Source organism: Vidua chalybeata, chromosome 18, assembly GCF_026979565.1.
Source record: "Vidua chalybeata isolate OUT-0048 chromosome 18, bVidCha1 merged haplotype, whole genome shotgun sequence".
In the NCBI taxonomy this organism is placed as follows: Eukaryota; Metazoa; Chordata; class Aves; order Passeriformes; family Viduidae; genus Vidua; species Vidua chalybeata.
The window spans coordinates 4,976,523-4,989,024 of record NC_071547.1 but is presented as its reverse complement, the minus strand read 5'-3'; the positions used below and the strand labels follow the sequence as shown (position 1 = coordinate 4,989,024).

General features: G+C 64.3%; 1 protein-coding gene and 1 long non-coding RNA gene across 2 annotated transcripts; both read right to left on the bottom strand.

The window, feature by feature from the left end:
• Nucleotides 1–1,038: 1,038 nt before the first annotated feature.
• Nucleotides 1,039–7,880, bottom strand: LOC128797406 (uncharacterized). The gene is made up of 3 exons (XR_008434117.1): nt 7,745–7,880; nt 5,456–7,214; nt 1,039–5,214 (listed from the first exon to the last, which is right to left on the bottom strand). It is a non-coding gene; the product is annotated as an uncharacterized LOC128797406 (long non-coding RNA).
• A 1,695-nt stretch (nt 7,881–9,575) lies between these two features.
• Nucleotides 9,576–10,730, bottom strand: CRYBA4 (crystallin beta A4). The gene is made up of 5 exons (XM_053959434.1): nt 10,692–10,730; nt 10,455–10,573; nt 10,111–10,252; nt 9,864–10,006; nt 9,576–9,723 (listed from the first exon to the last, which is right to left on the bottom strand). The coding sequence occupies exons 1-5, from the start codon at nt 10,728–10,730 to the stop codon at nt 9,576–9,578; spliced, it is 591 nt and encodes a 196-aa protein (XP_053815409.1).
• Nucleotides 10,731–12,502: the final 1,772 nt, after the last annotated feature.

Below are 12,502 nucleotides of genomic sequence, written 5' to 3'. Positions count from 1 at the left end.
CTCCCTGCCTGCTTCCCCGGCTCCCTCGGCAGCTCCGTGGCCAGCACCGGGGCATTTGGGAAAGATAATTGGGGCATTCTCAATCCCTCCGGCAAAGCCCTTCCCGCAGGGCCCCTCTGTGGCAGAGAGCCCGCGCTCCCCAAAATGCCCCGGATCCATTTCACAGAACCGCGGCGCAATTTGATGTAAATGAGCATCATTCCTCCTGCTCGTGCGCGTTCCCTGTCACCCCTGGCTGGTGGCACTCGCTGTGACACGTCAAAATGCTGGGAAAATAAACACGGGGACAGCCGGGAGGGGACGGAGCCGGGACCCCTCCTCACAGCCGGGGGTGTCCATCCTCCCCCTCCGGAGAAAGGCAGGCAGGAGCCGTGTCCCGCTCACTGTGTGCCAGGCTGGAATCGCAGAACCGTGGGATGCTTTGCGGTGGAAAGCGCTCAAAGCTCATCCCTTCCATTTCCCGGCCGTGGGCAGCGATATTTCCCGCTATCGCGGCTTGGTCGCTCCAAGCCCCGTCCAGCCCGGCCTTGGGCACTTCCAGGGACGCAGCCGGGCCACGGGCTTTCCTGGAGCACGAGCTCCACCTGCCGCCGCCCTCCGAGCCCGGCCCGGTACCGCCGAGTGCCCCCGCAGCCCCCTCCGCGCTCCCCGCGCCGACCCCCGGCACTGCGGGCCCGGCCCCGCGGGGCTGTCCCGGCTCGGAGGCAGCGTGGGCTCCGTGCCCGCCCTGCTCCCCGCGCTGGGCATGGCACCGCGCCCCCAGAGCCACCAGCCAGGGCTGGCCGGGGGTGCCCACCCTCCTGCGCCCCGCGGGGCACGAAGCCCCTTCTCCCCACCGCCCACCCGGGGCCCCTCCGGTCCTGCCACACCCCCGGCGACCCCGGCGCCTCAGCAGGATGCCGAGGTGGCCGCGGTGAGAACGGCCCGTCCTGGCACCCCCCACGCCCCCCACGGGAGCTGGGGCACCCCCAACCCCAGGCTCACACGGTTCCCCCAGCCCCCCCACGCTGCACAAAGACAGAAGACAAGACAGCGAGGTGGTTGCACACTTGCCATGTTCACAGTAGACATTACAGGCTGTGGGGACGTCCTCGGGGCTGTGGGGACATCCTCGGGGCTGTGGTGACTTATGGGACTCCTGGCCAGTGTCCCGCCAGCGTGGCTGTGCCCACAAAGCAGGGGCCATGACCAGCTTGAGCTGGAGCACCCTGGGCAGGACAGTGACCCCAGGGCTGCACCTCTGCCCGTGTCACTGCTGGGGTGCCCTGGCCACACGTCCCCCACCGCAGCTGAAAGGGGGTCTGCACATCCTGCCCCTCTCCAGACAGCTCTGGGGACACCAGCAAAGAGGGATGGACAGACAGAGAGATCAACTCCTGCCAGCCACGGGGACTGGGGAGCAGGGACAGGGAGCCCTGAGGTGCAGGAGCAGAGCAAAGGAGCATCCTGGTTGTTTGGTGGGGCCTCTCCGCCCTCCTGCCCTGCTCTGAGGGGGGCACTGGTGGCCTGTCCCCACTGTGCAGGCTGTGCAGGGTGACATTTGCCAGCTGCATCCTCTGCCATCGAGGTGACTTGTGGTCCCACAGCTCCCCATGGTGACCAGCCTGGGCGCAGGGGGGCTGCTCTGGAGCAGAAGGGGGGTCTGTGGGGCAGGGAGGAGAGTCCCTCACAGTGATGGGCTCTGACAACTCCAGCCCAGTGCTTGTGGTGCTCCTGTCCTGCGCAGGAACCCTGAACCCACCCTGGGCCTGACCTGGCTTTGTCCTCCTGTCCCATCCCTGTCCCTGTGCTCCCCACGCTGCCCACAGCAGGGCCCTGTCTCCCCCTTCCATCAAACACAGGAGCATCAGCCCTAAAATCCATCCTGGTGGCAGCTGTGCAGAGGAAGGGCCTTTGGGGGATTAGGGGGATAAGGTGGAGGTTGGACAGACACAGAGCTGGGTGGGGAGGGGACCCCCAACAGCCTGATAGAGACCCCCCTGTAAAGGAGCAGGCTGGGGTTAGTGCCTAGCAGGGATGCCCAGAGGAGGTGACAGTGTCACGAGGCCACCCAGGAGACCCCGCCCGGCTCTGCCTTCCAGTGCAGGCAGGAGAGCTGCCATGGGGTGACAGTGACATCAGCCAGTGACAGCAGGTGGCTGGGGGAAGCCCTGGCCATGGGAGCAAAGAGCACAAGGCAAAGCCAAGAGAGAGCAGCCAGAGCTGGACCCTGTTTGGATCTGCTCCCCCTGACAGCGCTGCTGTGACCCTTGGTTGAGGGGTGCCTTGTCCCCCCAACAGGCACAGTCTGGGATGTCCTCATGGGCCAGCAGCACGGGGCCACCATCCTCTGCTGGCACACAGGGCTCAGCTCTGTCCCCCTGGTCATGGCAGCCCTGAACGCCGCTGGTGCCTTGCCATGTGCCAAGCCCACAGCAGCGGGCCAGGGCCTGGATCCTTCACCCTGGCAGGGTCCCTGCAGAGGGTGGGGACGTTCACCTGGCTGACAGATGGACAGAAAGCAAAGGCCAGGCTGTGCCCCCATCACCTGATGGCAGAGCCCCTGTGACACCCACTGCCCACCCCTGTCCTTGGCTGGGGCCAGGGGACCCTGCAGTGGGACCCGGCGGTGACGCAGAGCTGGGTTAGTCAGGGCCACGCTGCCAGCAGCGGCTTCCACATGCACCAGGCACAAGATAAACTGTGGAGAGACAGAGGGGGTGAAGAGAGGAGCCCAGGAGCACCAATGCTGGGAGCAGCACGAGAACATTCCCCATGACAGGTGACCCGAGGCCTCGGGAGAGCCCCAAGCTCAGGCTCATGGCAGCCTTTGCTCTGTGGATGAATCTCTTTGCAAATGGGGTTTGCTGGGCCTCTACAGCCATTATTAATGGGTTTGTACTGTCCTGTTGCCACTCAGCCTCTTCTCCTCATTGTGCCACGTGAAATTTGTTGGAAAACGGGCCAAGAGGGAAATATTCAAAGTGCCCCAGCCCGAGCATCTTCTTTCCCATGGTACCAAATGGGAGCCAGGGATGCTCAGCAGCACAAAAAATCGAGTGCTGCAGGTGACTAAGTCCAGGAGGAGCCACTGTCACTTGTCATGGCAAACAGCACCCGAGAGGCAAAGTGCAAAGAGAGTTGTTAGTAGCAAGAGAGAAACAATCAGGGAGGATTAGTACAGTAGAAACAGAAGTACAGGTTAGTAACAGAAGCAGGGCACTGGTCTGCCTTAGAGGACACACACACTGGAAGAGAAATGAAGAGAAAAGCAGCAGTGGTTAGTTTGTTTAATTCAGTTCAGGAATGTGTTAGTAACAGAGATCTACTGGCTTAAAAAGGAACTGAAAAGCTTCTGCTGATAAAACCGTTTTAGGCTCCTAGTCAGCAACAGGCTCCACAGGCAGAGCTGGGCAGGGCATGTGGGGAGAAACCCTCTCCTCGTGCTGCCGGGGGCTGCCCGGGGCAGGGGCTGCTGCTCCCCTCTCCTGACCAGGGCAGGGGCTGCTGCTCCCTTCTCCTGACCCAGGCAGGGGCTGGTGCACCCCTCTCCTGCCCAGAACAGGGGCTGCTGCTCTCCTCTCCTGCCCAGGGACCAGCAGTCCCCTCTCCTGCCCGGGACAGGGGCTGCCTGCACGGACAGGAGCTGCCCAACACCACTCCTGCCCAGTGCTGGGCAGCCAGTCCTCTCTCCTGCCCTCAGCCAGGGCTGCCCCTGCCTGTCCCTGCCTGTGCAGCCTGGCACTGACACCTGGCACTTCCAAAGCCGTTTTCCAGCTTTTCTGTTCCTCTTTAAAGTCAACGCTTGCTGCCGTGGTTAGTGGGCACGAGGCAGGGCTGCTGTGGTTAGTAGGGCATGCGCTGGGCTGGTTAGTGGGTTAGTCCATGTGCCAGGGGCCGTGGCAGCCCTGGGGAAGGCACAGGGGTCCCAGCAGGTTAGTAGGTTAATATTGGCAGCATGCAGAGCCAGGCCCGTCAGCAGCAGGGCTCTGGCTCACAAGAGCAGGAGGCGTTTTTGGGCTTTGACATTTGGGAAGGTGTTAGTGGAGGGTTCGGCCGGTGTGACAGAGCCTGTCCCTGAATGAAATGCTCAGCAGGCATCTGCTCCTCTGATCCCTGCCAGGGAGGTACCAGAGGCCCCTCACAACACATACTTCCCCCCCCTGGGGCTGGGAAAGGCGAGAGACAGGATGCATGGAGGACATGGTCCCAGCAGTGCCTAAAGGACTCTAAAGGAGCTGGAAGAAGCAGAGGAGGACTGGCAGTGTCTGGGATAAGGCTCCAGCAGAGACCACGACAGCTGCTTCAGGACTTCAGCAAGCTCCCACTGCACGTGCAGGGAGGAGGAGATCCAGCAGGGAAAATCACCATGGAGCAGAGGAAAGGTGACCCACAGCTTACCCCCTCCCCATCGGAAGCTTCCTCTCCATGGGGCTGAGCAGTGCTCCAAGGGCTGCAGGAGCACTGTGCCCCAAGAAACAGGGCCCTCTGCCCTGTGTCCCTCTGGGTCACCTCCTCCCACTGCACGAGCTCCTCTGGTCCCCAAAAGGATGCTTTTCCAGTTTGGACTTCAAGGCTGTAACCCCTGCCATGAGCTGTGTCTGCCCTCAGCCCCCAGCCCACTGCAGCCCCGTCCTTCTGCCTGTGTGGGGACATGGGCCCGAGTGGCTGCTTGGCAAGGACATGGTCCCACCTGCTTACAGGGCACTGCAGGAGGATTCACTGCCCATGCTCCTCTCCAAGCTCCAGGATGCTCCACACACCACGTGGTTCAGAAAGCACCAGGACTTCACCAACAGCCAGAGGGAAGGGCAGGATCAGTGGGGACAAACAGAGCCCCTTTGGGCTCTGGCCATTGTGTCACCATGAGGGGCTGGCACAGCTCTGCCCCACTCCCTTTTCCTTCTCCCTCTTCCTATTCTGTGCTCAGGGAAGGAGACAGGCCTGGGGGGTGCAGCGGGAGGCAAGGACACCCCAGCACCTTGCAGCAAAACCGTGTGCATGCGCAGCCCCGTGTCCTCAGGTGTCACCACCGCAGTCTCCTGGGCCGTGTCCCCCGCAGTGGCCGGGCTCATGGCTCCACGCCATGGCAGTGGGTACCAGGGTGCTCTGCTGGGGCCAGCCCGGCTCTGGCATCATGTGCTGGTTGTGATGGCAGCTCCTGAGCCCGGCTCCCCTCTGGACATGGTCAGTCTGGCCAGGCAGGAGCTGGGCCGTGCCCCTGGGGTGGTGGCACTGAGGAGCAGAGATGCTGTGAGACCCTGGGTTGTGGCAGCCACCCCCTCCCCACTGCTGGGGGACACATCCTCTCATGCAGGTGGCCCTGAGGATGGTGTGAACCCCTGCACCCTGCTGGGGCCTGGGGAGAACCCTGCAGGAGATGGGGCCCTGAGGAGGAAGGATGATCCCGACTGCCCAGCACCCTCCCTGCTCATGAGGGGCTGGCACTACCTGTGTCCCCTCCCCAGAGTCCTACCTGTGGTCACCAGCTACGGGAGTGCTGTGCAATGTCCCCTGTTCCACGTGGCTCTGTGCCGTGGAGGCAGCGAGGGGACTGTGTGAACAGACCTCAGGTCAGTCATTAGCAGCTGCAAGAGAAACAACCAACGCAGCAAGGGGGAGAAACAGGGCCCCGTCCTCAGGCACAGCCCAGCCAAGCTGGCAGGAGCCTGGCAGGAGGCTTGGGCACAGACCTTCCTGTCCCTGTCCCCTTGCAGGGTGAAGGAGCTGACAGAGCACAGAGGGGCATCGGAACCACCACACCAGAAATGGTGGCAATGCCCCAAACTGTCCCTACTTGTTGCTGTAACCCCTGCACTGGAGGCAGGGACTGCCACTGTCACTTCTGCTGCCACCTCTGTCCCTGCCGTGGGGTAAAGCTGAGTCACTGGTACCCTGAGGTTCCACAGGCACCGGTTAAACTGGGGCAACTGGCGGTCACAGCCGCGCTGCGGTGGGTGCTGCTCCACCTCCTCGGGGATTTGGGGACATGTGGCCGGTGCCAGCAGCCAGCCCATGTCTGTGACCTGCCCTGCCCTGCCCTGCCCTGCCCTGCCCTGCCTGGGCAAACCAGGACAGCAGCAGGTCCCGGGGGAGCGGGGCCGTGATGACTCTGCAGTTCAGCTGCGGAGCCGCTCCTGCTTCCCACGGCTCATTGTCACCACACGCTCATTGTCACCACGCGCTCATTGTCACCACACGCCGCAGGCGCTGCCGGCAGGACAGTCCCTGCCGTGGGGACAGCAAGTCCAGGCGGCATTTGCAGCCCAGCTGCGGTGGGGCGGAGCAGCGGGAATGAGCATCTGGCAAATGGATCCCCTGCTGGATCCGAGCGGGAGGTGCCTGCGCTGGGGCAGGATGGCCTCTCTGGCCTGGGAATGAAGCACATCCCAGGGGACAGGGAGGGAGAAACAATTTTGCACAGACAGGACTCACCTCAACATTCGTCTTGGGCGTGAGCTCGAGCTGCCTCTGCCACACGTGTGGGTGGCACATACAGTGGCCCTGGGGGCTGGACACCCGAATTAAATGGGGCCAAACCCCCTCCTCGAGTGAGGAGAGAGGGAGGGAGAGGAGCACAAGCTCCACTGCGGGCAGGAGCAGGGAGATGAGGGCACAACAGGCGAGAGATCCTAGAGAGATGGTCTATGGGATGTGCCATCTGTGCACCCTGACCCCCCAGATCCCAGTGGGGTGGGCAGACACCCCGGCCCTGTGCCCTGCCAGCGCTGCCCGAGCCTCGCTGCCATCCAGCAGAGCCCAGGCTCTGGCACAACCCGGGCTCTGGTGCTGCTGCAGGGGTGCCAGGCGCTGCTGCCTTTGTCTGCAGCTCTGGGGCCGGGCAGCCCGGCAGCAGGGGGGCGTGGGGGTGTGAATGGCTCCTTGCAAGCCCACAACGCCTGAAAATCTGATTATTTCTGGGCTCCTCCTGGCTCCCAGCGCAGGACCTACCCGCACACACAAAAGGCTGCGAGACAATGAGGGAGAGAAAATGGCTCCGCAAGAAGAGCATCTGCCAGGTTAACTCGGAGGGGAAGGAAGGCCTGGGCTGTGCCCTGGGGCTGCTGGCCCCAGCCTCGCCTCTAACCCCCGCCTAGGATCATCAGCTTTAGGAGGAAATGGGGGCTTCGAGACAAAGCAGTAAAACAGCATTTTGCCTACAAATCCTCCCAGGAGCATTGAAAATCAGGCAAGAATCCATTTACCTGGCAGGAGCCCTATTCTTGATGAGGATTCTGGAAAAAAAAAAAAAAATACAAACAAGCGGTGCAGCAGTTAGTTCTGATTTGGGCCAGGGGCTGCAGGCAGTGTCCGAGGGTGGGGCCAGGCTGCCCAGCGCTGCCTCAGGACCGGGATCACCGGGATCGCCCGCCGGGCCAGGATGTGGCCGGGAACACGGCGCGGGATGCGCGGCTGCTCCTGCCCTAACAAAGGGAGGGGGGCCCGGCTGCCCCGGCCTGGCACCCCCGAGGAAGGAGGGAGTCCTGCCGGGGGCGGGGGTTCTCGTGGGGTTATTTATAACCAGAGAAAAATATATTGAGAAAGGGGGTATTTTTGGAGCATGGAGAGGAGAGGAGGGGGCAGCCGCGTCCGCCGGCTCTGCACCTCCCGGAGCGATGCCCGCAGGACCCCCCGAATTCCGGGGTGACATCGCCCCCGCTCCCGCCCGGAGGTTGGGGCGGCCCCCGGGCTCCCCGCGCCCCCAGACCCCACTGGCGCCCCATCCCCTTCCGCAGGGAGCGGAGCCACGTCCCCGGTGCGTTACCTGCTCCCGGGGGGCCGGGCTGGGGCTGGGGGGCGCCGGTTCCGCTCGCTCCTGCCCGCCGCGCCGCTCCTTTGTGCTGGAGCTTTCCCAGAGCATCCCTGAGGAAGAGGCGGCCAAGCAAACTCCTCCTCCAGCAGCCCCCGGCCCCCCCGGCCCTACCTACGGCGCAGGAGGATGCTGCAACTCGCATTAAATTTTAATGCTGGAAATGCGGCCCAGTCACCTTTTCCCCGCACCGCGCCCGCTCCGCACCGCTCCCGCATCCCTTCCAGCACCGCTCCCGCACCACTTCCAGCACTGCTCCCGCATCCCTTCCAGCACCGCTCCCGCACCACTTCCAGCACTGCTCCCGCATCACTTCCAGCACCGCTCCCGCACCACTTCCAGCACCGCTCCCGCACCGCTCCCGCATCCCTTCCAGCACCGCTCCCGCACCGCTCCCGCATCCCTTCCAGCACCGCTCCCGCACCACTTCCAGCACTGCTCCCGCATCACTTCCAGCACCGCTCCCGCACCACTTCCAGCACCGCTCCCGCACCGCTCCCGCATCACTTCCAGCACCGCTCCCGCACTGCTCCCGCATCCCTTCCAGCACCGCTCCCGCACCACTTCCAGCGCCGCTCCCTCACTGCTCCCGCTGCGGGAGACCCTGGGGACCTTTTTGCCACGACAGCCGCTGCAAATGCCACTGTCACCCCCTGCCAGGACATCGTTGGCCGTGAAGTCACGGGCTCCCCACAGCCATGGGTGTGATCCAGGGGACACGGGACAAAGGGGGCAGGGGTGTCGGGCACACCCCTGGGGACGTGGTGGGCAGGATGAACCCGGGCTCGGTGGGGATGGATGGCACAGACCAGCCCGGCTTGGGGACACAGCCCTGTCCCTGAGCCCCCCCTTCCATGCCGGGGACAGCTCCCCTCCCGTCCGGGGGTTGTGACAGCCCCTCCGCAGCGCTGTGCAGCTGCTGGGCTCCCGCATTGTTCTCCAAGTCCCCGCCGGGTCCCCGGGGAGCTCTGGTCTCGCCGCCAGCTGCCCACCGTGCCTGGCCATGTGCTGGCCCCGCTCCCGGACCCCGCGTCCCCCCAGGGCTCTGGAGCTGCGCAGGGACAGGGGGGTAACCAGGACGGGGGGTGACAGGAAGCTCCGCTCCTCGGGTCTCCCTGGCTGCCGGCCCCTGGACCGGTTTGCCCTGGGGCGCAGGAGAGTTTCATTCAGCCCATCCCAAAACTTTTTGTTTCTTCTTCTATTTAGCCTTTTTAATTGTGATTTCCTGCGGAGAGAATCCCTTGCTGGGCAGCATTCCCTCCGCTGGTGGCCTTGCTGCTGCAAATGTAATGGATGGGACATTTTCACCACATCAAACATTTTCTCCACAGCTCTTCTGAAATGAGGAATATTTCGAGACCAGCCTTTCCCTGCTGCATTTCCAGCTTTGGCTGCACACTGGGTGTGCGGGAGTGAGGGATGGGTGCTGGGATGGGTACAGGGTGTGCATGGACATGGGGACAGGTGCACACCTGCTTGATCCTGCAGCTCCTTTCAGCCCCTGGCAGGTGCTGGAAAAGCACCTGGTGTCTGTGGGGTGGTGGGATGTGGGGGTCCTGCAGAGCCCCTGAACCTGCAGCCGGGCAGAAAAATTCCCCTCCACCTCATCCCTGCCCCTGCAGAGCCCCGCTCTTCCTCCAGGTGTGCATCACTCCCGACCACGCGCCGCCATGGCCCTCATCCCCAACTGCCAGCGCCGCCTTGGACAACTGAGCCTTTATTGAGCTTTGTCGCCGCCGCCCCGCGGGACAGACGGTGCCCGGGCGCGGGGGCTCCGGCTCCGCGGTCACTGCTGGACCCTGCGGATGGACTGGACCTGGCCCGTCTGCGCGTGGGACCCCCACTCCCGCACGTGCTTGTACTCGCCCGCGGGGCTGTCGCTCTCCAGGAGGTACTGGAAGCCCCGGTACCCCGGGTACTGCGAGCAGACCCACCTGCGACAGAGCAGAGAGCGGCGGTGGCTCGAGGCTGGCGGAGCCCCCGCGCTGCGGGCGCATCCCGGCAGCTGCCAGAGCATCCTCGGCCCTGCTGGTGCCCCGGCGGTCCCGGCGGGCTGCAAGCCCCGGGTACTCACGCGCCGGAGCGGACAAGGAAGGAGCCCACGGTGCTGCTGCCCCAGCCCAGGGCGGGCAGCGAGGGGCAGTCGTCGCTCATCTCTGCCCGCTTGCCCTGGAAGTTCTCCTCCTCAAAGAGCATCAACCTGCTCCGTCCGTGGTCCTGCGGCCGAGACGGGCACGGCTTTGTCACTGCCACTCCTTCCGTGGCCAGTGGTGGGCTCCGGGGGTCGCCCCGCGGGGGGGAGCCGGGGCCGGGGCACTCACGGCGCAGGCGATGGGGCGGAAGGAGCACATCCTCTCCACGTGGTAGGCGTTGCTGCCGCTCCACGCCTCCCAGCACGGGTACTCGCCGCGCTCCAGCACGAACTGCTGCCCCTGGAAGCCGCAGTGCTCGAAGCCTGCCCACCTGCCGGGGCGGGAGGGGTGAGACCCCCGGGGTGCCCACCGCCCCGCTCACAGCCGGGCTGTGCTCGCTGCGCCCGGCGGTGCCCACGGGAGGCAGCTCGGGTAGCAAAAGGCACTGGGGGCCTCCATCCTCCAACCCCCCTGCTATCCGTGGGGTCCCGCAGCACTGTGGGGTGTGGCAGTGCCCCGGGACCCCCACTCACGCCCCGCTCTCGATCTTGCAGGAGCGGACGGTGCTGAAGCCGTGCTCTGGGGTGCTGTAGCAGTCGGTGGTGAACTCGTGCTTCTTGCCCTGGAAGAAAGGCTCATCCCACACCACGATCTGGGGGGAATAGAGGGAGTCAGGGGGCTCTGGGGGTGCCAAGGCCCCGAGCAGATACTGCAGGCCCATTCCCAGGTGTTCACAGGGCACGGTGCTGGTCCTGCCCAGGCTCCCATACCTTCCAGAGACCGGAGGATTTCTTGCAGCGGTGGGTCATGGTGGTTCTGCTGGAGCACAGGGGACAGTTAAAGCTGCCTCTCTGCCCAGATGAAAATGACCTCAGGAGCCCTTGTTGTCCCCCTTCATGAGCAGTGTGGGGGACAACAAGAGGGTTGCTCCATGCTGGAGCAGATGAAGAGCTCTGTGGCTCTCCCTGCCCAGCTGGAGCTGCCACCAGGGCCATGTGGAGCAGCGGGCACCTGGCCCAGTGGGCACCTGGCCCTGGCAGACATCCCTGCCCGTGCCCAGGGAAACTCCTCCTCCCACTGGCAGCTCCCTGAGCCAAACCCGGCGCTGGCAGTCGGTGCAGGCAGGGCAGTGCTGAGCTGGGAGCACTGCAGAGGCGGCTGCGTGCCCACACTGAGCATCAACACCTGCCACAGCCAGGGACAGCCCCCGATCCCTCGATCCCCAATCCCCCACCACAGCTCCCGGTGCCGAGGAGAGGTCTAGCCCCAGATCTTGGATGCTCCTCCACCTGCTCCCGCAGCTGCTCGCTCCCAGGCCCCAGCCACAGGCACGGGGCAGCTGCCCCAGGCTCCAGCGCTTACCTGGGGTCAGGCACTGGTGCCCAGGGAGGTGACATGTCCGGCAGCCTCTGGCTGGGTTTTTATAGCCTCCAGATAGAGACAGAGCCCAGGGGAGCATTACTGAAACCCCTAACTCAGCACATGGCAGGGAGGAGGGACCGGCCAGAACAAAGGCGCCGTGTCAGAGACGCTGATGAGCCGGGACGTCGAGCTGGCCCACCAGGCACAGGCTCTGACCCCTGCCCCACAGCTCCAGAGCCGGGGCACCGCCCCCAGGCTCTGCCAGCGCTCCTGCCATGTGCCCTCCCTGGCATGGGGCTGGGCTGGGGCCGTGTCTGGCAGCGCTCCCCCTGCCCGCGGGCAGTGCTGCCTGCACTGGGGGCACGGGGAGTTTTCCTCACCCCTTTCTGGGAAGTAGGAGGAAGGACACGTCTCCACTTGCTCTCCCTGCAAGGGCAGAGCAGCTCTACCCTAAATCCAGGGCGGCTCCTTGCAGTTTGGGCACACCACAGCCATGGACACCATAAGAAGTAGGGACCAGGGGCATGGAAATTGGTGGTGGGGGGTTGAAAAGGCGCAGGAGGGACTGGAGGTGCAGGTCATGACTTGGGAAGAGCTGCAGCAGCCTCACACCTCTGTGTGCTGGAAAGGCTCTGTTGCCACCACATTTTGGGGACCTAAACACCTTCCAGCTTTGCTCACAGTGACCTACACACCTCACAAATCATCCCGGGTGGTGCCAGGGCTCCAAAGGCTGGGCAGAGGCACCCACCCAGCCTGCCCCTCAGAGCGGGCAGCAGGCAATGGAGGCTCTTGACCCCAATAGGAAAACCGGTGTCCGCAGGGAGTGCTGTGTTTTGGGACAGAATTTGCTAGAAAACCGCCAGGAGGCTGAGCCACAGTTCCCCTCATGCAGCTGCAGCAGCCCTGTGAGCCCCGGGCACCCGGGAGCTCACAGCTGGGGAGGCTCAGCACAACCGGCTGCCCCAGGGCACAGCAGGGCTGCACGGGCTGTCCCTGCCACCTGCAACCCCAGCAAAAGCCCTCTTGGCACTGGCACAATTTGTCCCTGGCCTCTCACTGTGGCCTGAGCTAAACTCAGCTTATGCTGGCCACCAGTGACCAGTGACCACCAGTGACCACCACTCGCTGTCCACACCATGTCCTGGCAGCAGGACATGGTCATTGGAGCCTGTGCCCCCACAGTGCCACTCAGTGCCAGGCAGGGATGCAGCAGCAG